Here is a 24,601-nt window from a genome sequence, read left to right on the forward strand (position 1 = left end):
CATTCCCACATTGACTCCTCTTCTTGAATTTTTTTTTTTTTAAGATTTTATTTATTTGACAAGAGAGACACTGCGAGAGAGGCAACACAATTAGGGGAAGTGGGAGAGGAAGAAGCAGGCTTCCCACCAAGCAAGAAGCCTGATGCGGGGCTCGATCCCAGCACCCTGGGATCATGACCTGAGCCAAAGGCAGATGATGCTTAGTGACTGAGCCACCCAGGCACCCTTCTTCTTGAATTTATTGTTTCTGTAGTAATCCTGAAGCACATGGGGTCCAAATTCCCTATATGCATTCAGCTGTTAATCCCAAATACTCCATTGCCAAAGACTTTCTCAGTTAGATTCAGTTTTCTACACTCTCTAGTTTAGTATATGTGCTGCTGAAGCAAGCACTGCACTCTCTAGTTTAAATCCCAATTATCTCCCACCTAGAATATTGCAGTACACTCCTGGCTAGAGGGCCAGGTCTCTGGTGTCTTTCTGCCTGGAATTCTGAATTATTTTTATTCATTACCTCCACATTAATCTTCCTAAAGGGCAGTTCTGATCTGCCACTCTCTGGCCTAAAAATATTAAATGTCTCAGGTGGCTTACTAAATTATTCACAAGTTCCTTATCCTGGCATTTAAAGCCCTACATATCTGCATTCAATTCTGTTTTTCTGGCCTTCATTTTGAGCCCTGTACCTAGAATACCCTTCTTGCCTTCATCTTTACCCAGCAAACTGCTAAGTTCTTCAAAACTTATTTCTGGGGTGCATGGGTGGCTCAGTTGGCTAAGGGTCCAGCTTTTGATTTTGGCTCCAATCATGATCTTGGAGTTCTGGGATGGAGCCTCCCCACCCAACACACTTCAGGCTCTGCACTGATATGGAGCCGGCTTAAGATTCTATCTCTGCCTCTTCCCCCACGCAGTACATTCTTTCTTTGAATACAAAACAAAACAAAAAAAACTTATTTCAAATACCACCTCCTTCATGAAGTCTTTTTGGGGGCTGGGGGTGTGGAATCTAAACTGAATTAGTCTTCCTTTGAACCCCTATAAGCACTTTAACACTTTTATTTCAATGCTTACCAGATTTTGCCTTCTATAATAATCTGTGATTTACAGTGCTTCCAGACTTTTCCAGAAGTACATCTAATTATACAGGAAATTGAGGAGATAGCCCCAAGACTGTCACAAGAAGCTGCCTGGAAAATTAAATTTTAGTATGAATTTTTGCAGTGTTATCAGTCTTAAACTAATGTTTGTTTTTAATATAAAACTGTGGACTAAGGCTCCAGTAAGATATGTCTAAAATCTCGTCTTAGGGATTTAGGCTACACCTGGCACACTGTGAAAACCCTCCCCTCATGCCCACTAAACTAAGCTTTCTAAGGGCAGAGACCGTCTTACTCTGTATGTACCGCTGTAAAACTAATACATTACCATCTACACACAAACACTCAAATACTGTTGAACTGTGACTCAGGATACGTTAACTAATGTTAACTGTATTTACTAAATGTTTACCATGTACCTAGAACTGTGCTTTCCGTTTCAAGAACTTATTCTCCATGGGCTGACCTTGAACAAGTATAAAACTGTACAGATGAGTTAAATCATGGAACGTAAAGTCATCTGTGCAAGACAACTTGGTTTGGGGGTCCCAGTCTCTCCGTTCCACACGCCAAGTACATCTGCAATAGTGATCAGTACCAAGTTAAGGTGCACCCTGACCTCCAAATTATTTCCTGGAGATTGATAATTTTCTGCTAACACTGCGCAAAGCTTAATCCTCTCCATCTGAAAGTAAAAGGTCGCCATCCTTTCCGCTCTCCAGTTCGAAGCCCAGCAAAGCCTTCCGGAAACCGAGTGCTAGAGCCGATGGAAATCAGGTCCCACCAAAGGAGCAAAAATGCCAAGGCTAGCAGCACCGCCCCTAGGATCCCCCACGGGCTTCCAATTGGTCGTTGGGGCTCACTCTCATTCCAGATTGGTGTTCCAGCTTGCCTGTCGCCTCCAAAGAATCCACCTTTAGCCAGTAACTATTGGTAGATCGTTACGTCATTGTTCCAGCTACCCCACTCTCATTGGCTCCCATTGGAAGGGGCGGACACAACGTCACAGGCAGGGGCCGCCATTTTGACTGAGCAACCCTAGTGACAGGAGCTGAAGCAGCAGCGCAGGTTGTCCCCGTTTCCCCTCCCCCTTCCCTTCTCCGGTTGACTTCCCGGGCCCCCTACACTCCACAGTCCTGGTCCCGCCATGTCCCAGAAACAAGAAGAGGAGAACCCTGCGGAGGAGACCGGCGAGGAGAAGCAGGTGAAATGGAGGGGGTGCGGGCGGGCGAGTCGGGGGCGACTGTGAGGGGCGGGAGACGGTCTCCCACCAGTGCGGATTGGTCGCCATGGTCTCAAGCTCTACAGGGGTTGGCCACTACTTGCATCACGCCGGGTGAGCTTCAACACAGCTTGCAACTCTGGCGCTGATTGGTTGGGCCCATTATCAGTCAGTGCCTTGCTCTTCCTGATTAGCCAATAGGCCTACCGCTCTACTTATTGAAGCTGTGCTGTCATTGGCCAAGCTTGGGCACGGGGCGGGTGTTTGGAAACACTGGGTGAATGAAAGGGGGCCGGTGGTACTGGGAAGCGATGTGTGTTATTGGTCGATGGGGGTAAATGACCCAACAACCCAGGCCAGGGCCTCGCTTCAGAAAGCTAGAGGTGGAGGTAAAGACGTTTAAAAGATCGGCACCGAAAAGAGAGAAGTAGTAATTACTATGGCTAGTTTAAGGCGGCAACTTTCTCGAGAGACCTATTTTGACGGTTAGGGATGGTCGGTTCCCCACCCTCAAGTCAGGAACGAATAGGCTTGAAGAGAACTAGAGTTCCATAAAGAATAATGGAGGTTAAACCTAGAAAAGACAGCAAAAGAGTCGTGACAAGAAAGACGCCACCCTCTTTCCACCACCACCCCGACTTCCAGGGTGGTGGAACTTAGTTCACCCACAATTCTCTGATGAAAATACCCCAAGTAAATCTCTTATTGGGGCTTGTATCTGACTTACAACATTTAGTACGGGGCTCAGAGGTTCGTAAAAGGCAGCTGGTTATAACTGCCGGATTGTCAAGGGAAGGGAATATAATTGCATTAAAAGAGCCACAAATTTGGCTTTAGGTCCTTTTTTTTAAAAAGCCACGAAAGAAAAGAGCATCGGGGCTCACAAAAAGCAAAAGAGTAATAACAACAGTGTGACCCTCCTGCAAACCAATTGAATGCTCTTGACATGTTCCTCAAACTTCCATCACTTGGCCCACTTGGGAAGGTGTTGACTTTTTGGCAACAACTGTGAGTAAATACTAGTGAACCTCCTATATCTTAATTTTCCTGAGCTTAAAAATAGTGTCATTTTCATCTCTGTTTACCTGTCACCTTCCTGTTTATGGAAATGCTGAAGCAATGTTGTTCCATTACTAAGATGGAGATTTTTGGAGGCCACATAGCGCTAGTCTCCTCCATAGAGAGACTCATCAGATGATTACCTTAGACTCTGGAAAAGAGAACATCTCAGTAGAATTATCCCATTTAATTTTATGTTTGACCTGTACTGCATGTTAGGGACAGCCAGGGAACTTTCCTATTCATCTTGGGTTACCAGAAGCCCTGGTTAGCTTTTTTCTCTCTTTGTCTTCCCTAGCTTCTATGCTGAATGAGCTATAGTGTGCTCTTGATCGAAGTATTTTGTTTAGCTGTTATCTTTAATCCAATATTCCCAGGTCGGAGTGGTTCCTTAGGTGTAGTGTGAGAAGCAGCTGGTTTGGGGGGGGCGCTGGGTTTCTTCACAATACAGTCATCTTGAACTTCATCAATTGAACAAAGTTCTAGCTTTATTTGGGAGCAGAATAGAAACAATGTTTACAAGAGGTGGATCACTAGGAAAAATTAATAGTATAAAAGTTATTGGATAATAGAAGCAGTTGCTTCTCGGTATAATTGGCCCATTTGTTTCCTCCAGGACACACAGGAGAAAGAAGGTATTCTCCCTGAGAGAGCCGAGGAGGCAAAGCTAAAGGCCAAATATCCAAGCCTAGGACAAAAGCCTGGAGGCTCAGACTTCCTCATGAAGAGACTCCAGAAAGGGGTATGGGACACAATCTCTTATTCTCTTACTTTGGAGCCAAAGGGGGCTTTTGGGATGAGAACTGTAGAGCTTCTCCTAAATGCTTATCTGGAGGTTTTGTTGTTGGGCAGTAGTAGAGAGCAATTAGAAACTTGTAAAGAGCAAGGCAAATGATTATAAATCCCTGATAATGGTACCATACAGGATATTAAGGCTTAATGTTGAAACATTTGGGTATGGGGCATTAGGGGATTGAGGGAAAGAAGGACATTAGAAACTGAAATGCTGACTTCCCCAGGCATATGTGTGTTTAGATGATGGGAGTTTTAGGACTATACTTTTTAAGGTGAGAGCTACATTTTGGGGTGCATGATTTCAAAAAAAGATCAAACCATCTGTCCTCTAGACTTCTTCAACTTGAAATGAATAGATTTCTTCAGACCCTTGAAATTAGTACCAGTCAGTAACTGTACTCCCTCAAGAGATATTTTTTCATCCAGGGTAGCCCTCCTCACCAAGGGAGGGTGCGCCTTCATAGCCGTGTAGCTCATGATCAGGTTTCTCTGTCCCCAGAAGTACCTAAAACTAACTGAGGGATTATAAGTCATTAGACTGGAGTGTGTTCCTAGGTATGGATGAAATGGACAGTAAAACAGATTCCCTGTGGAGAACCCTAGTTATTGAGTCTTAGTCACAGATGATGATGTGATGCTGATTTGCAGTTTACCTTGCCATAGGCAAGGCAGGCGTGGGCAGGCCGTCACAGCCATGGAACATGTGTGGGAGCAGTGGGAGTCAGAGGAAAAGAACATTATCCTCATGAACAAACCCAGTTTCTATTCATGGTCTGAGGGAATCATTTCTAATTTTGAGATTGTTGACTTGAGGTTGCCAGATTGATGCTTCTTTATATCTTATTATTTATTTCCTTGGCACCAGATCACTGGGACACTGACCGGTCCTCAGTAAGCCTTTATGAATAGTCAGTAATTTGGTTGAACCATACAGTACAGATGGGTGTATAAAGGATGTGGGGGCTATCTCTTAACTCCTAAAATCTATATTGTAGCAAGGAAACTACTTATATACCTGAAAAGGTCAGAACACAAAGGGGAGAAGACATAGTACAGGTACTTAATGCTAAACTCTGTGTGCATGAGGTTAATCAAGGAAGACTGGAAAGATCTAAGATGATGAGGGTTTATAATGGATGTGAGTCTCCTTGCTTTTGAGGTAGGCCAGAGTTCCTCACTCAGTTAAAATATCCCTCTTGTCTCTTAGCAAAAGTACTTTGACTCAGGAGACTACAACATGGCCAAAGCCAAGATGAAGAATAAGCAGCTGCCAAGTGCAGGACCAGACAAGAACCTCGTGACTGGTGACCACATCCCCACCCCACAGGATCTTCCCCAGAGAAAGTCCTCACTCGTCACCAGCAAGCTTGCGGGGTAACCTGGGCCCCCCCCTCTGTCCCCTTCCTCACCCACTGGACTTTTGTATATAATAAGCAGGGATGGAATGAGCGCTAGTTAGCTCTTCTCAGCTTGCTAGCCAGAAATGACTGTGATTCTGCTGGGGGCTGCTAAGAAGGTGATGTGGGTTGGAAAGGGATTCTGAGTTCATTTCTTTGATTAAATTGAGATTTCCACACCCTCATTGTAGCCCAGGTAGGGTCCCAAGAGTGAGAGACTAGGATTAGATCTTGCTGCAAATGCTCTTTTTTCTTTTGTATGAGAAACTGTGGAGATGCGATTTTTCCTTTTGGAAGAGACTATCCCAAAACTGGCTGGGCTAAGTCTTGGGAATAATTTGGTAGGTTTACATCCAAAGGCTAACCTGACATAGCTGGGAAAGTTAGAGTGAATGAGATCTGTTTTCTGTGCTACTAAGTGTTCTTTTCCCTTAGGCTGCTATTGCTTCGTGTTTCCATTATGGCAGGTTTAGAGAATCCTCAAAAAGAAAAAGTGGTTTGCTTGCCTAAAACTGCAGTGCCCACTTAACCTCCCTTACTCAGAGACTCTCTGACAGTTGGCCCTGGCTCTTACATAATGTAAAGATTGGAGCACATCATGTACATGAAATGGGTACCTTCTCTCTCTCTTCCAGCATGTTGCTTTTGCAAGTATGGGGTAGTGGAAAGAGCACTGGGTTTGGAGTTAAGATAATGTGGGTTCTAGTTGCCCTCTGAGCAGAACTGGTGTGTAAACTTGGTCAAGTCATTTAACCTCTATGGATTTCTATTTCCTCATCTGTAACAGAAGTGAATATAGATAGGATTGATTCAAATTTAAAATTCATTTAACTGCCAGCTGAAAAAAAAGTCTTTGCTATTTTTGTAAAACTAAATGAGGAAGACCTGTGGCTGAGCCCACAGAGGGGAACCATTTGAGGACTGCATGAGGAGAGAGGACATTGAGATTTGGGAGGTACAGGTTCAGTCAAGGAGGCCTCAGAAGTATCGTGGTCTTAGAAAAAGTTCTAAGAAGCTAGCTTCTATGGAAGCTTCTTGTCTCTGGCCCCACCTACTCTCCTGGCCTCCAGTCTGAACCTTTGCTACAAAAACCTGCTGTGGCAGCCCAGCTGTGGGCCTGAGGACACATGCTCAGTCACACATATTTGGTGGATTCCCACGTTTCAGATGTAGTCAGATGCCAGGTGTGTTCTTAGGGAGAACAGAAGAAAAGGGACAAGCTGAAGCCAGCCTCCAGGCCTTGGAACTGTGGCAAGGCTAGAGCAGCAGGTTCTTAGGAAGATGATTTACCTGGGAGGAAGCTGGTGGGGGAAGGTGATAAGGGAGAGAAAGCTCTGCCATCCTAGATGCAGGTAACTCAGCCCCTGTGGGATGAGTAGCAGCAATCGGACTCATGAGCAGGTGGGGGAGAGTGGTGCTGGTGGCCAGCACCTTCAGCCTACTTAACTTGACCTGAATCCTACTGCTAGTTAGCACAGACACGGCCAGGGAAAGAACCAACTGTTCAAGAGAACAAGATTCTGTAATCCTCTCTTGCCCTCTTAACCTCATAAATTCTGATATGCCAAATATTTGGCCTGATGATGCACATGTGGGGTGATGGCAGGTGTGTATACTTCTTTCCTGACTGGCCATTCACTTTTCAGGCTGTTGCTCAGATTGGATAGGAGGGAGTTGGTGAGGAAGGAATGGAGAGAGCAGGATCCCTGGATTCCCTGGCCCCCAGACTCCTTTAACTGTCACTTGTAATTGTATATAATTTTTGTGTTTCTTGCTCCATTCCTCATGCTGTCTTCCTTAGTCTAAAGTCTGTGTGGGACGGGGAAATTGCCGAACATCCTTGTATAGTTTCCTCAACTGTCGCAGCCATGTTGTACATATAGATATGTCATGTTATTATATATATAAATATATATATAATTTTGTACGTTTTCTTCATCTCCGATCCTCTCGAATTTTGTACTTTTTTCTTTTCTGTCCGAGCTGCCTTCTCTATTGGTCATTTGAATCCTCAAGGCTGAGGTCACGAATCTGTTTTTTTAGGAAGGAACAGAGGAAATAGGGAAATCAGAAACTGTTGGTCTTGCTTGCTCTCTGTACCTGGTCGTCTTCAAGGCTAAGAAAACAAAGAAACGAGCCACATTGTGTATTTGCCACCTGTTTGCACAGTATGAAATACATCACTTCGTGGCAAAGAAGGGTCATTCCCAAATCCAAATCCAAATCACCTCGATTAAACCTAGATTATTAAATCCACTCAGAACAACATGTGTATTGCCAGGCCCTAGCTTCCATGCTGTCCCCTCCTCATCACTGTGTGTGTGTGTCCCCATTAGCCTATGCTGCTGCAGCTGGCTGTGCCATGCCTGTGAAACCAAGCCTGCCCTAAGCCAGACAGCTTAATCTCCTGCACACCTTGAGTTATTTTGATCTTGTCTAAAGAATTTTCTGTATTGCTTTCATGGGTATTTCCAGAAAGATGGAGAACACTTTGTTTTGTGGATAGAAAAAAACTGAAATTCTCTCCTCCCTTTCTCTCTCCCCTCCCCTTTTCTCCCTCCCTCCTCTCTGTCTCTCTCCCTCTCCCCTCTCCTCTGTCTCTCTCTTCTCTTCAACTCTCAGTGGATTGGATTCAGGCTTGTGCCAGGTAGCCTAATGACTGTTAAGTATGGAAGAGTCCTGGGGTAGGGACGGGGATGGAACATCGGGGTTTTTTCCCCTATTACTTGACAGTGTTTTCTTTTTCTTCTTCTGTGTTCGTCCGCAGTGGCCAAGTTGAATGATGTTGCTCGGGGCTCCGCCAGATCCTGAGACGCTGCCCTCCTGGGTCCTGTGCTGGCTCCTCCCCCTCCCTGCTTTTGCAGCCAGGGGTCAGGAGGTGGCTCGGGTGCGGGCTGGAGAGGCAGAAGCCCCTGCCCGTCGGTGTCCCAGCGCATGGAGCCCCTTGGGCTGAGCACCAAGACCCTGAACCTTTTTTGTTTTACCTTTTTCCAAATAACTGTTGGGAGAAATCTCAGTGAAATCCTGGAGGGGATGGGAGGGGGTGGGGGGTTGTGGGTGTGGTGTTTAAGAGGGTGGGGTGGGAAATTTGTGGGGGATATGAAATAGGGCTTGGAGATGATAAAAACATTCCTGACTATCCTTCCTAACCATGTGGCTGGTGTGGGCTGGGTGTGAGGGGGAGGAATGGCATAGACTCCAGATGAGGAGTTCTAATTCAGCTCTGTAGAAAAATGCCTTGTTTGCTTAGATGTGGCTGGGGATCTGGTGTCAGGTTTAAAAAAAAAAAACTGTCCATCTATATATGACAGATGGAAACAGCTCCTCTGGTTCTGCAGAGCAAGCTGAGAACACAGTTAATGTTAATTGTTCACTGAAAAAAGTGCTGTCCTTGAAATAGATTTGCTGTGGGGAGAAGGGCAGTGAGTGTGGGGAAAGGGGGCCATGAGCGTGGGGAGACCCACAGAGCCCAGGAGATTTTTTCAGTATTTGAAATAAAAAAAAAAAAGAAAAAAGAAAAAAAAAGACGACGACCCACAAAAAAACACAACCCAGAAATATTCTGAAGCACTTGGTGTGTTTTATTGGGGTTTGGGGAAAGGGAAGAAAATGAAACTAAAGACACCATTCAGGGGAGAAGCTGGTGTGGGGCCTTGAGTTCTAAGGAATAGGGGCCCTTAATATGGGATATGAATTGGGCTCCCTGCTTCCATCACTCCGGGAGAGGGAATTAGGGATGTTAGCATATAGATCTGGACTTTTCCTGACTCCTATCTGTCCTTTTGTTTCTGTAGCTAATGTAGAAGATGTGTCAGCCTCAGGTTTTGGCTCACAAAATGAAGAATTTGACCTAAATAGTTTATAACACCTACAGCTTAGTTCAGGCTAAGCAAAAAAGAAAAGCCCACTCTCCCTCTTCCCTTTTCAGTCTTCCATTCTTTCATAGGTTCTGTCTGTGAAGGAGAAATGTGACCTCTAGTAACAAGCCAAAAGGAACTCAAGCCTTTCTGGTTGTGGCCAGCAGGGGGCAGAGTGACTCCTTTCCTCACCCCTTCCGAAGCATGGCCAGAATCCTGCTACTTAAGAATTTAAAAACTGCTTATGAATGTATTGTAGAAAAGAAAGATACCAAAAAACTCACCTCTGTCTCCCTGACACACACAACATTCACATGTGGTAGTCTACTTGCCCATTTTTATCCAGCTTTGAGTAGGAGAGTATATTATATTTTCCCAAATGTGATTGGCTTCTCAAATGAGTATGCACCAAGGAAGATAAAACAAGGTCCAATCGGCCTAGATATTCCAGACAACTCTCGAGCTCACTGAGGGGGAAGGATACTTCCAAACCGGACTAGGAATGTTGTTCTCAGCATCTAACTCATTCTTTCTCCTTAATCAGAAGGTTTCCAAATATGTTCAGCTACTCAGGATGTTACTGACTTGTTCTCTCCTAATTTACCCAGGGGATTGTGATGCCTCCCAACCATTGGCCTTTCTGAGTAAGCTAGTGGTATGGAGATGCATTAAAAACATTCCCTGCCTTTGTGGGGTTTATTGTCTTTGTGGAAGAAAAAGTTGTGCGGAAGTTCACATACTACAGAAGTTATAAACTCAAAGCTAGGAGCTACACACACACACACACACACACACACACACACTGTAGAATGTTTACTGTGGTGGGGTTAGTGAGTCTTCTCATCCCTATTCCCCTTAAACCAGTCCCATGACTTCTTTTTGAGCATGCCTTCTCTAGTGTATGTTTGCCAGATGGATACAGCTGGGGAGTGAGATCAGTGAGGCTGAATGTGGGTTCATTCAGTGCAGTTTCATTTTTAATACAGATAAGGAAGTAGAAGTATAAAGAGAAATTACTTATAAGGTGGCAAAGTTAGTTCACTGAAGAGCTTGAGATAGTATCTAGGCTTTTTTTTTTTTTTTTTTTTTTAAATAGGCTCCATGCTGGGCATGGATCCCAATGCTGGGCTTGAACTCAGGACTCTGAGATCAAGACCTGAGCTGAGATGCTCAACCAAGTGAGCCATCCAGGCGCCTTATATCTAGACTTTTATATGACTTTTCCATTATTCATGGCTTCCCTGGTCCTTGGTTTTAAGCTGTAGTCTTAGGAATCCTGGGGTGCCAAGAAAGGATTGTGGCAGTCTCTGTTACAGTATAAAACCTTGCCATCCCTTCTCCCTCACTCTCATACTGTACCGCCACGCAACTAGAACAGACTGCTCTGCACTGCTTCAAAGCGCAATTCCTGCCCATATTCCAAAGAATGGAGTCAAGAGTTCTTCATTCCTCCAACATGGCTGAGAGATGATTCTGCTGACAAGCCTCTCAGCCATCTGGTACACAGGGTGGCAGGGATGAAGTCACCATGATTATTGTCCAGCAGCATTTATTTTAAGCTGATGTGGCCTGGGCATGGAAAACCTTGGGTAAAAGACAAATAACTTGGGAGAGCTGCCTTTCAGAAGATCTGCAGTGAGCAAGCAGCACCCACACAAGCAGCCCTGGGGTGCGTAGTGCCCTCTACTGGGCCTTGAGGGAGGTTACCAAGGAAAGGGAAGTTAAGCCAGGAAGGAAGCATAAAAATAAATGCAAATTCATGTCATTCTAAACAGGATGCCAAGAGCCAAGGGAAGGAGAATCAGGAGGTAAGTTGTTAGCTGGAATTTCTTAGAGATTGGGGGCTCACTAATGATAAGGTAGAGGCATCCCATGCTTGGGCCAGTCTGCTCATTCACATCTAACTGTTGAACACTCACTTTGCAATTAGAAACATCAGCTATTGTTGGGCAGATAGACAATATAAGAGATGGTGTTTGCCCTGGAGGAACTTGGAGCTTCATTGAAACAGCACTTCAACATATGATGCAAGACTGCATAGCAGGATGCAGTCAGGCTGTGGTAAAAGAATTCTCTTGGTTTCCGCTCAGGTAGTGATCTTAGTTAGGGTCATGAGGTTGAGCCCTGCATCAGGCTCCACGCTCAGGGCAGAGTCTGCTTGGGTTCTCTCTCTCTCTCAAATAATTTTTTTTTTTTTTTTTTAATTGCAGGGGCACCTGGGTGGTTCAGTTGGTTCAGTGTCTGACTTTGGCTCAGGTCGCGATCCCAGGGTCCTGGGATGGGCGCTCTGCTTAGCAGGGAGTGTGCTTCTCCCTCTCCTGCCTTTTTCTCCCTGCTTGGGCCCTCTCACTCTTTCTCTCTCTGTCAAATAAGTAAATAAAATCTTAAAAAATAAAAACAGATTCTCAGAAGGGAAAATCCAAAGGGCTAGAATCATTAGGTAAATATTACTGGTGGAAATGGAAATTGAATTGGGCCTTGAAAGACGGGTGGTACTTAAATAGTCCAGTTCAAGGGGCACCTGGGTGGTTAAGCCTCTGACTCCTGGTTTTGGCTCAGGTCGGGAGATCTAGCCCTAGGTCAGGCTCTGTGCTCCCTATCCCTCTGCCCCCACTCTCTAAAAATAAATCTTTAAAAAATAATAAATAGTCCAGCTCAATTACATAATAAAAGTCCAAAATATGCCAGACACTGTGCTAAAATAAAAGTGATATGTGAGTGCTTTCTTTTTCCACCTGAAGAATCCACACTATAGTGTTACACTTGGGTTGTAGAGGCCTAGCTACATAGAGATACAGGGATGAGTAAGTAATTGCTAAATGTTTTGAGTACTTAGGATGTGTCAAGCCCCATGGTACGTGCTTAATTTGCATCCTCTCATTTATTCCTCACAGCAGTTCTCTGAGTAGGCGGTCATCCTGCTGCCATTACACAAATGAGGAAACTAAAACAATAACTTGCCCAAGTCCCATAGCTTCTGAGAGTGGAGGCACGAGTCACTCCAATAGCTGCAAAGGGCTAGGGAAAGAGTGATCAGGAAGACTTTCATGAAGTAAGTTCTGAGAGAGGAACAGGGCTTCTCCAGAAAGATAAGGAGATAAGGGCCATTTTTTTTTTTTTTAAGATTTTATTTATTTGACAGAGAGTGAGATCACAAGTAGGCAGAGAGGCAGGCAGAGAGAGAGGAGGAAGCAGGCTCCCCGCTGAGCAGAGAGCCTGATGTGGGGCTCCATCCCAGGACCCTGAGATCATAACCTGAGCTGAAGGCAGAGGCTTAATCCACTGAGCCACCCAGGCGCCCCGATAAGGGGCATTTTGATAGACCAACAGTCAGAGAAGAATGAGACAATGTGGAATGGGTGGTGCTTCAGCAACAGGATTGAGTCCTAGGGAGGGGCTGGTCCACAGCCAAGAAGGTAGACAGGAGCCAGATGACAGAGGATATGGCAGGCAGGCAAGCAGGCCTCGGGACCACTGAGGGGATGGCAGAGAAAACACCTGGTCAGATCTGTGTTTTAGGGAGGTTACTGCCAAATTGTGTGGAGGAGGGATTTAAATTAAAGGTGAAGGATTTAGCAATCTCTGGTTCTAGTGTTAAGTTGTCTGGTTTTTATTTTATTTTATTTTTTTAAAGATTTTATTTATTTATTTGACAGGCAGAGATTACAAGTAGGCTGAGAGGCAGGCAGAGAGAGAGGAGGAAGCAGGCTCCCTGCTGAGCAGAGAGCCCAATGCGGGGCTCGATCCCAGGACCCTGGGATCATGACCTGAGCTGAAGGCAGAAGCTTTAACCCACTGAGCCACCCAGGCACCCCAAGTTGTCTGGTTTTTAAATTCTCATTTTGATCTATTTTGGTAACTCAGGACAAGTTTTCTAAACTCTTTGCTTCAGTTCATTTGTAAAATAGGAATGATATGGTACCTACATAAAGGGTGTTTGTGCTGATTAAACAAAATAAGGCATGTAAAGCCCTTCAGGGATTGTAAAAGCACATGAGATGTGGTTTCTGTGCTCATGGAGCTCACAGACTGTAAGCCTGGTAGCCAGATAATTAGAATACAAATGGGAAAGAGGGGATAAGCACAAAATGCTCTGAAAGCACACACAGAGAGTAGTTTATAAGCTGAAATCTGATGGAGTAGTAGGACATAGTCATGTAAAGGGGTTAGACTGGGAAAGGGGGGGGTCTTCCAAATGGAAGGACAGCATGTGAAAAGATTTAGAGGTATTGCATTCTGGGACCTCAAAATAACTGAGGGGCATGTGGGTGGCTCAGTCAGTTGAATGTCCAGACTCCTGGTTTCACCTTGGGTCATGTTCTCAGGGTCGAGTCTGGGCCCACTCAGCAGGGAATCTGCTGGATATTTTTTCTCTCTCTCTCTCTCTCTCTCTCTCTCTCTCTCTCTCTCCCCCTCTCTGTCCCTCCCCCGCTTGTGTAGTCTCTTTCTTTCCCTAAAATAAATAAATCTTTAAAAAAGAATAATAATTGGGAGTAGCTGTAGCATACCAAACAGCAGAAGGGGTGCAGAGAAATGGGTGGAGGGAAGCGAGAGTCCAATCACAAAGGGCCCTTTGGGCTTGATCCTGGAGGTGATGAGAAACTGCTGAGATTTTGAGCAAGGGAATGACATAATCAGATTGGCTCTTGAGGAAAATCTTTCTGACAACAGTGTGGGCAAGAGACTGGAGAGGGTAAAATTGATGTATTTAGAGGTGCTGTTAAGAGGTTAAAGTTAAGGGATATGGTTGTGAAGAGAAAGACACTGATTCAATTGGTGTCAGAATAAATTCGAAGCAGCAATGAAACTCAAGTGCAGACACTCCACTTAGTTATCTGTTTCCATGGGCTAGTTATGAGTAAGACAGACTATTGTGTTGCTACAGTGTTATAGGTTAGGTATGATTAGGAATTACAAAAGGTAAAGACAGTGGGGATGAAGAAAAGTGGACAAATTCAACAGATAATACATGGAAAGTACAATCAACAGAACTTGATGGGGGCATGTGACTTGAGAAGAGACAGGACTCTAATAACAAATTCCTGGGTTACTGGGTAAAGGATGCTACCATAACCTTAGAGAGACACCACTACTGGAAGGGCAAGTTTATCAAGGAAGATAATGAGTTCAGTGTTGCAGAAGGGATGATACGAGGTGCCTCTAGGACATCCAAGAGTAGATGACAGGGAAGTTACTGGATTTATGAGACTAGAGGTTGGAGAAGTCAAAATAGGAAATGTAGATTCTTTGGATTTCAAGATATATTTAGTAAAACCATGGAAGTGAAAGCATATAAGAGCAGAAAGACTGGAGGCCTGACCCTGATGAAAGCTAACATGTGAAGGGAATAAAGAAAAGGGCCCAACAAAATAGAAGAAGCAGGAAGATATGGTGGTGCACAGTGGCAGAGTTTATTGGAAGAACTGGGTCAGTCAGTCAGTCAATAATGTAAAATGCTACTGGAGGTTGATGAAGCAAAAAATTAGACTATCTCACCTATGTAATAAAAAATGCCCCCAAATGTCAAAGAAATGTGCCACATGTATGTCCACTTCCTGTACTTTCCAAGATTTTGGCAATGAGCATATATTTGATAGAGGTCACTTTAATTCTAAAAATAATAAAAATCTCAAAAAATTTTTTAAGAAATGGACTAAAGGATGTCCATTTAATTTGGCAGTTAGTAACCATTTTGACCCACCAGTGTCAATGGATCAGTAGAGATAGAATCTTGTCTATCGAACTGAGTAGTGTGGGAAGACTGATGTTGTTTTAGGATGGGCATGATTTAAGCACATTTACTGACTGAGTGAAAGGAACAAGTAAAAGGCAAAGCTCAGAAGAAGATGATAACTTTGGTTCTGAAGAGAAAGGAATGGATGAAAATGAGTTCAGGTGGATGTGGTCAATTAAATACTTCAACAAACACTTATTAAGCAGTTATTATGCACCAACCACTATGCAAGGGGAGGTGCTGGGGTTAGTCTAGCGGAAAGCCAGCTAAGTAGGAAATTGGTCTCAAGTAGGAAGATGTATACTGCAGCCTGCTTGAGACTCAAGGTGAAAATATAACAATGGGTAAACTCACAGCGTTTGTGACTGGGGGTCGCTGATTGAAGGGAGTCCTTGTCTGACAGCTTCATTGTTCTTGGTGGAGATGTAAAGTTCCTAGTTGACAGGGAGGTGGGAGTTAGGGGGTTTAAGAAGAGTATCCATAGTTTAGAAGAGAGGATGAAAGGGAAAGGAATGGAAGACAGCTGACAATACTACTAAGTAAAAGGTTTAGGGAACAGTGTTGAGGGCCTAACAGATTGGAAACCATGACTGTATAACACTTGGAATGTGTAATCTACTGGAATGGTCACCATTCTATATATTTCTGCTACTTTCTCTAGCAACACCCAGCTGCCTGGGTACAAAATCAGAGAAGATACATTATCATTTAGCTCCTGGATCATGATTTGTAGACACAGGGAGTGGACTCACAAGGGAAAAAGGGGATGAAAGGTGCTGGAGGAGAGTTCAAGAAATCTACCTGATTCAGACCGGCTAAGAAGGCAGGCTAAAGAAGTATGATCAACTCTGGTCAAGAAGAGTCGTGATAAGGTCAAAGAGCTGATGATTTAGAAGTCAAAGAAGTGATTAAGCTGGAAGCTTGGGACCTGGTATGACGTTAACAATTGAAGATTTTAGAGTTGGAACTCTTCTATGTAATGACATGGGTAATAGGAACAGGGGTCTGAAGTGGAGTAAAATAAAGGTCATTAGAATGTTTAAAGAACAAGGGAGTTCCCACATCCAGTTGCAAAGGTAGGTGGCTCATGTATTTGTGGTTTTGTTGTTACCTTTTGTTAAACCCAACTGTATTTTTTTATAAAAGATTAAAGCATTTAGCTTAGAAAATAATAACAAAGAAGAATTATGGGTGTGGAATGTTGGATCAGTAAATCAGGTTGTTGGAATGAATCCAGAATTATGCAGGAGTAGGGAGAAGATCAGGCCTAGTACCATGCTGGTATAGAAGTGACCAGGATCAGCAAAGATCATAAAGGAGAGTTGAGCCTGATGGAATGAACTCCAAAGCAAGAGGAATGGCATGTAAATACCTTGGAAGAATAATGACCTGAAAATGACCTTAGGGAGCTAGAAGTACTTCAGTTTCCCCACTTCCTGATATTGGAAGAGGGATAAAAAACCTCTAGGGCTGCAAACAAAGCAGTGTCTTAGGGGAAACCGAAATGTAATTTGAATGAGTGGGTTGAGGGAAATTTTCTAAAGAGTTTCTGTGTGAGGCATCAGAGAAATGCGTAGACCAGAGGTGAACGTTATAAGTGAGTGGGAGAGTTCTACATCTGGGGCAGAATCCAAACCCCTTTTGCAATGAATTGACCTTAAGATTCCCAGCTTTGCTTTAAAAGTTGTTTGGTATCCGTGTTGACTGAAGGCCCCAGTGGGTTATAAAGCCCAGTCTCAGGCCTGCCTGAGTGACAGGTGCTGAGTGGTAAGTTAAATGTGCCAGCTCTGAGAAGGCATTCTAGGGGAAAAAAGAGAATGGAGCAGTAGTTTTAAACTGATTACAAAGAGGAACAAGTAGTCTACGGCCATACCACCCTGAACACGCCAGATCTCGTCAGATCTCGGAAGCTAAGCAGGGTGGGGCCTGGTTAGTACTTGGATGGGAGACAAAGAGGACCAAGTAGGCTAGACTAAAGCAGACAACTGGAAGAGGGTCCTTCACTCATTTCACAAGTACGTATTGAACTACCAGGACTTTGTCTTATTTATTGGCATATCCCCACCTTCAAGAATGGCACATAATATGTGCTCAGTAAGTATCTGTTGAAGGAATTGCTCATTGTGAGTCTATCAATACTCAGAAAAAATTACGAAGAGTTGACCTCTTTCAGCAATAGTGGATAAGCAGAGAGATGAAACCACTGAGAGAACAACATGGGAAGGTTACTCCCCAGACAGAACTGGGCCTCTCTTTTGGAAAACTTTTAGATGAACCACACGACTAAGAACAAATAAGGGCCAAATACTCTTACCAACCAAGGATAGCTTTTCTTAAGACATTAAAATCGTCTCCTCATGACAGGAAGAGAACGCTCAATACTGATAACCACACTGTGGTAAAGTGGCCCCTTCAGGTTAAAAAAAAAAAAAAAAAAAAGGTTTTGATATAAATGGAAGTTTAGTGACAGAGGCACTTAGTGTATTTAGATGGGCTTTTTTTGAACCTTGTTTTGACATATTTATCATAGGTAGATATAAGAGATTAATACAAAATATGAACTCTTGGCTATTAAATCTTTATTATAATATTTAGTTGTAAAGCTCGAACTAAATAGAATTGACACAGTATATGAACTTTTCTCAAAGTATTCAAATTAACTGCTAGGGCTCCATGCCAACGAACAAGCACCATTCTTGACCTACTGCCAGCTATCTCCCTTACAGCCTCAAACCCAGTTAGTAACACCAAACTGATACTTAAACTAGAATATTTATATTTTCTTATGCTAGAATATTTATATTTTCAACTAGAGAGAAAGTGTTCATGCATTAGCAGACCTGTTGGCAGAGGGCAGAGGTGGGGGGTCGGTTGGCAGAAGCAACTTACTGTTGTTAAAATTACCTAAAATGAGACTACCTACTCAAATATAGAAAGGGAAGTCCTGGCATCATTGAGTGATCGGGAGTCCTGGCTCAGCATTAAGGTCCAGTCTGGACCGCCTTTTATGAGTAGGAAAGTCTGAGTTACCCTCAGACTTCCCTCCTCAAATTTCTGAGTCATTTCCTTTTCCAATGACCTGAACTGGTACAACTATGGGAAATAGAAGGACAAGTTCTGGAACAAGTTGTGTTCAGGGTGCTCATTTCACCAAAGGTAAAACTGAGGGCAAGAGCTGGTACCTTTTGCCCAGTTGCACAGCCTCTGTCAGGCAGCTTTTCCTATACCCAAAGCTCTCTTCTCTAGAAGCTGATTTCAGAGGGATCTGGGTGGCTCAGTTGGTTAAGCGGCTGCCTTTGGCTCAAGTCATGATCCTGGGGTCCTGGCATTGGGCTCCCTGCTCAGCTGGGAGCCTGCTTCTCCCTCTCCCTCTGCCTGCTGCTCCCCTTGCTTATGCACGTTCTCTCTCTCTCTCTCTCTAATAAATATTAGAAAAAATAGAAGATGGTTTCACAGCAAATTTGGGACTCCGGTTTTCATTTACTTTAATTAGAAGTAAACAAACTAAATACTTGGGTTGGAAGTCTGAGAGGAACTCAGGGTCCAGGCGGACAAGCTGCCGTGCATGTATCCCGTCCTAGTGATGCATGCTGGGGTCCTGCTGTGGACCAGCGAGAGGGCTCTTCTAACCCAGAGTTTCCCTAACGTTTTGGACCAGATGCATCTTTGCTATGGGGGATGTCCTGTGTATTTTAAGATGCTAACAGCTCTGTCCTGTGCCCACTAGATGCTCATTCAGAACAACAAAAAAGTCCCCCCAAATTACCAAATGTCCCCTAGGGTCCTATGGTTGAGATCCACTGTGCTGACTTGAGGGGCTCTTGTAACTCAGTCCTGGTCCCATTTAATCCTCTCACCAGTGCCTATCCGTACTCCCGTAGCCCTGTGCCTGGCTTTTCTCCTTCACCTTTCCCTCTAGGGCTACCATCCCTTCAACAGATGAGATCCTCCAACTTCTACCCTCAGTGGCCCCGAAAGTGGCACCTGGGGTGAAATGGGAAGCAAGAGTTTCTACCCTCCTCTTCTTTCACCAAGGGGATCCCCCTGACTGCAGGAGAATTTACATACTTGGTTAAAATAAGACAAAATTTATGCAGACCTTAGCTCTTAACTGTGACTACTGTGAATCAAGGAGAGATCAGGGCATTAAGCCCTTTTCCTACCTTGGGGCTGGGCTGGGAGAGGTAGATGAGGGCATACCAAAGGAATCTGCCTTTTTTGCACAATTTTCTCTTGACTCAGCCGTCGACTTCCCCTCCCCTCCCCAGCCACACTCATCCTCACCAGTGCCCATATTTAGACACATGCAAGCCTGTGTTATCGTAGAAAGACAGAAACCAGATGGTTACTATAGAGATTTGTTTACACACACCCCGAAAGCATGGCCCAGGCTTAGTGGTAGGGGTGAGTGGCAGTTCTTGCCGGGGCATGCATTTTTCTTAATTTGTTATTACCCTACCTCTTCTGTTCTCCACAGATTTCCATGCTTCTCATTCCTGCTTCCAGATGCCACTTCTTACTGACGAGTACTGTTCTTAAATATCTCCTTTGCTTCAGGAAGTCACAGTTTCAGAACAGAATAACTTGGGGGGGGGCACCTGGCTGGCTCCATGGGTTAAGCGTCCGACTCTTGATTTTGGCTCAGGCCATGATGTCAGGGTTATGAGATCGAGCCCCGCATTGGGCTCCACACTGAGCACAGAGCCTACTTAAGATTCTCTATCCCTGGGGCACCTGGGTGGCTCAGTCATTAAGCATCTGCCTTCGGCTCAGGTTAACAATCCCAGTATCCTGGGATCAAGCCCCACATCGTGCTTCTCCCTCTCCAGGTCCCCCTGCTTGTGTTCCCTCTCTCACAGCTCTGTCATAAATTAAAAAAAAGAAAAACAAAAAAGATACTCTATCCCTCTCCTTCTGCTTTGTCCCTCCTCCCCCAAAAAAGAGTACTTAACCTTTCTGAGCATCAATCCCTTCATCTGTAATAAGATAACTATAATACAAAATTTATATGGCTTTTGTTAGAATTAATTAGATATATGTAAAGAAACTTGTATCATGGCTGGCAAAAAAAGATGCTCAATAAATGGAATTTGTTCTTACACTAAAATAAAATCCTGCTCTGGGGCACCTGGGAACAAACCACTCATGCCTTTGGAAATCTTGGCTTGTGCTTCCTGATAGTAGGAAAAAGCGATTGTGGGAGTACCCGTTGTCCTGTGGAGTGATAGAAGAGCAGAATGGGGGTGTGGGGCAGGGGTTGCTTTGTTTTTTGTCTTTGTTGTACTCAGAAAGCTATTCTGGAAGAAAAACTCTGGGCATATGATCTCTTCCTTTCTGCAATTTAAAATGAAAGCCACAGGGAAGAGAAGACACAAGATAATAACTTATCCTTGCCTGGCTAAAATGGAAGAATAAAAAAGAAGCAAAATGCTCTTTGACCTTTGGCTCTGGCTACACTCCTCCAGCAGACCTCTATCCAAGAGGAGGCTGACTCTGTCAGTGTAACAGGCCAAGGCTTGTTCCTACTGTAGATTCTGTGCATGATGTCTGTTGAATTTTGGGGGGGAGGGGAGACAGACAAAAATTGGTATTTTCTAATACCACATAGAGGGCAGGCAGTTCCCCCCCAAGAAATAGGTAAAATTTCTCTTCCTGCAGGAGGTTTTAGCTTCATCCAACACACTGAAGAAAAAGAAGAAAACACGGACTTGCATTTTATCCACTGTTCTAGCTCATAGAATAGATATTACTATCCTATTCTTACAGGTAAAACTGATTTGATTGAGGGGCACCTGGGTGTCTCAGTTGGTTAAGCTTTGACTCTTGGTTTTTGCTCAGGTCATGATCTCAGGACTGTGAGATCCAGCCCTGCCCCATGTCAGGCTCACACTGGTTGTGGAGCCTGCTTAAGATTCTCTCTCCCCACTTCTCTGGCCCTTCCACTACACACCCCCGGAAAGAAAAAGAAAAAAGTTTAACTGAAGAAAGCCTGGGGGCGCCTGGGTGGCTCAGTGGGTTGGGGCCTCTGCCTTCAGCTCAGGTCATGGTCCCAGGGTCCTGGGATTGGGCCCCGCATTAGGCTCTCTGCTTGGCAGGAAGCCTGATTCCTCCTCTCTCTCTGCCTGCCTCTCTGCCTACTTGTGATCTCTCTCTCTCTGTCTGTCAAATAAATGAGTAAAATCTTAAAAAAAAAAGAAGAAGAAGAAGAAGAAAGCCTGGAAAGATAAATAGTAAACTGAGAATTGTGGTGACCTTGGGGGAGGCCACTGGGGAGAGAGGGTTAAGGAGTGGGCTTGAAGGTGGTGATCCCAGGAAATTTAATCTCATCTGTCATGTTTTGTTTTTTCCAAGGAGAATATTTATTTATTAATTGTGTAATTAAAAATTAAATTTTGAATTAAAAGACTATTTTATATTTTACAAAACTTTAATGAAGCTCAGAAAAGGTAATTTATCTAAGGTCACTTGGTAATTGACAGACTCCAAAGTCCATGGCTATTCTACCAAACCACAGTGCCCTGTGTTCAACCTTCATGGAGAACTAGGTTTAGAGCCAGGAGAGAGTCCTGAACTTTCCATCTCATGGCCAGTGGAATTGCTGTATAGCCCTAGGCCTTGGGTTGACTTTTTTTTTTTTTTTTTAAATTGCTAAAGGGGAACATGCCCAGACCATGTCAGAACAACTTGCTGACTACCATATGAGTCGGCCTGTGAAGTATGACTGAATCACATGGACCCCAGGGAGGAAACAGGGAAGGCTGTAAAGCAGAATTGGCAAACCAAGTTGTGTTTTATATTTAATAAGATTTTATTTGGGGGGCACCTGGGTGGCTCAGTGGGTTAAGCCTCTGCCTTGGGCTCAGGTCATGATCTCAGGGTCCTGGGATCGCGTCCCGCTTGAGCTCTTTGCTCAGCAGGGAAAATGCTCCCTCCCCACCGCCACCCCCCCCTGCCTACTTGTGATCTGTCAAATTAATAAATAAAATATTTTTTTAAAAAAGATTTTATTTTTATGTAATCTCCACACCCAGTGTGGCTCTCAAACTCACAACCACAAGATCAAACCACGAGATCAAGAGTCACACACACCACCAACTGAGCCAGCCAGGGGGCCCTATATTTAATAAGATTTTATTTATTTATTGACAAAGCACTTAGGGTGCCTTTTTTCTTTTTTTAATTTTTTAAAAGGTTTTATTTATTTGAGAGAGAGGGTGCAAACAAGCTGAGGGGAGAGGCAGAGGGAGAGGTAGAAGCTGATTCCCACTGAGCAGGAAGCCCAATGTGGGGCTTGACCCCAGGACCCTGAGAACATGACCTGAGCCAAAGGCAACCACTTAACAGATTGAGCTACCCAGGTGCCTCTTTTCTTTTCTTTCTTCTCTTTTCTTCCTTTCCTTTTCTTTTTTTCTTATCTTTTCCACACCCAGTATAGTACTTGAACTCATGCCCCTAAGATCAAGAGTAATGTGCTCAGGGTGCCTGGTTGCTCAGTCAGTTAAGCATGCAACTCTTGATTTTGGCTCAGGTCACAATCTCAGGGTCATGGGATCCAGCCCAGCTTCGGGCTCCTCACTCAGCTGGGAGTCTCTGCTGGAGCCTCTCTCTCCCTCTCCCTCTGCCCCTCTACCCCATATAAATAAATAACTCTTTAAAAAAAAAAATGTGTCACATGCTCTACAGACTGAGCCATCCAGGTGCCCCTTGGTAAGATTTTAAATTGAGGGATGCCTGGGTGACTTAGTTGGTTAGGAACCTGACTCATGGTTTTGGCTCAGGTCATAAGCTCATGGGTCATGATATCGAATCCCACATTGGGCTGCACTCTCAGGGGGGAGTCTGCTTAAAGTTCTCTCACTTTCCCCCCACTCCTGCTTGCACACTTTGGCTCTCAAATCTTTTTTTTTTTTTTTTTAAAGATTTATTTAGGGGCATTGGGGTGGCTCAGTTGGTTAAGAATCTGCCTTCAGCTCCAGTTGTGATCCTGGAGTCCTAGGATTGAGCCCCGAGTCCAGCTCTCAGTTCTGTGTGGAGTCTGCTTCTCCCTCTCCCTCTGCCTGCTACTCCCCCTGTTCAGATTCTCTATCTCTCTCTCTCAAATAAACAACTAAAATCTTTTTAAAATAAAGATTTTAGGGGCACCTGGGTGGCTCCATGGGTTAAGTCTCTACCTTCGGCTCAGGTCATGATCTCAGGATCCTGCGATCGAGCCCCATATCAGGCTCTCTGCTCGGTGGGAAGCCTGTTTCCCCATCTCTCTCTGTCTGCCTCTCTGCCTACCTGTGATCTCTCTCTCTCTCTCTCTGTCAGATAAATAAAGTCTTTTTTAAAAAAATAAAGATTTTATTTATTTGAGAGAAAGAGTGCAAGCACAAGTGGAGGGTGGGGAGCTGCAGAGGGAGAGGGAGAAGCAGACTCCCCACTGAGCAGGGAGCCCTGCACAGGACTCCATCCCAGGACCCTGGGATCATGACCTGAGCCAAAAGCAGATGCTTAACTGACTGAGCCACCCAGGCACCCCTCTCTCAAATCAATCTTTAAAAAAAAAAAAAAATTAAATTGGATGTTTTAGGCGGGGTACCAAGATATAATAGATTTCTACTGCCCTGTTGTGAGCTGCACCAAACCCCAAGGAGAAGCAGTCAGAGGCACCTCTCTCTTCTCCTCAAGCCTAGAAAGAGAGGCCTTGAGGGACCACTGAAGCATTTAATATTTGTCTCTGGGTAGAGGATGTTCATTAGACTGAGTATAACTCATGGCAGAGAGAATTCAAGGCAAAGTTTGGCTAGCAACAAAGCCTGGGATCACCAAGTAAACAGTTACATCTTGATAGTAACTGCACTCCTTTCTGACAAAATGTCAAATATATATTAATCCTGGAAGTATGGAGCCAGTTTAAATCCTCAAAATAACTTTGTGGAAGCATAGTGGGATTCTTTGCAAAGGGTTCCGCATAGAATGGACCTCTGGAAAACAAAAGAATGAGAGGGGATGTGGTAGTCATAGAAATATCTCAATGTCATCATCTCAATGCATCGTCTCAATGTCAGGAAAGCTGACATTGCCATTGGAAAGGTAATATCTCAGGCCATGATCTTATGGGTTGTGACATCAAGCCCCATGTGGGGCTCCACAATCAGCCAGGACTCTGCTAGAAGATTCTCTCCCTCTGCCCCTCTACCAGCTCATGTGCATGTGTACTCGCACTCTCTCCCTCCCTCTCTCTCAAATAAATCTTTAGAACCATTCATGTATCAAATGCTCTACATATCTCTACATCTCTTTTCATTAGCCTAAACAATCTCCCTTCCTTCAGTTCTCTCTCCTTGACATGATATGCATTCCTGGCATGACTCTGGCTGCTCTCTAGAAGAGCTCAAATATGTCAGTGTGCCTAAGTTTTGTCCAGATGTGGCCTGACTGAGCCAAGGAGAACT

General features: G+C 44.3%; 1 protein-coding gene and 1 long non-coding RNA gene across 3 annotated transcripts; one reads left to right on the forward strand and one right to left on the reverse strand.

Annotated features, from left to right (window-relative positions):
- Positions 1-1,238: 1,238 nt before the first annotated feature.
- On the forward strand, positions 1,239-9,131 carry ENSA (endosulfine alpha; the record flags this gene model as incomplete). Of its 2 annotated transcripts, XM_082686053.1 has the most annotated exons (4): positions 1,239-2,304; positions 3,998-4,123; positions 5,384-5,550; positions 8,341-9,131. In XM_082686053.1, the coding sequence occupies exons 1-4, from the start codon at positions 2,248-2,250 to the stop codon at positions 8,354-8,356; spliced, it is 366 nt and encodes a 121-aa protein (XP_082542179.1). In that variant the 5' UTR covers positions 1,239-2,247. The 2 variants fall into 2 exon arrangements, with proteins under 2 accessions (XP_082542179.1, XP_082542180.1); XM_082686054.1 differs by lacking the exon at positions 8,341-9,131 and having other exon boundaries at positions 2,088-2,304; positions 5,384-5,554.
- LOC309842117 lies at positions 2,751-23,969 on the reverse strand. The gene is made up of 2 exons (XR_014299499.1): positions 15,519-23,969; positions 2,751-2,896 (listed from the first exon to the last, which is right to left on the reverse strand). It is a non-coding gene; the product is annotated as an uncharacterized lncRNA (long non-coding RNA).
- Between the last annotated feature and the right edge of the window lie 632 nt (positions 23,970-24,601).

The sequence above is a fragment of the Mustela nivalis genome (assembly GCF_964662115.1).
Source record: "Mustela nivalis genome assembly, chromosome: 10".
NCBI lineage: Eukaryota > Metazoa > Chordata > Mammalia > Carnivora > Mustelidae > Mustela > Mustela nivalis.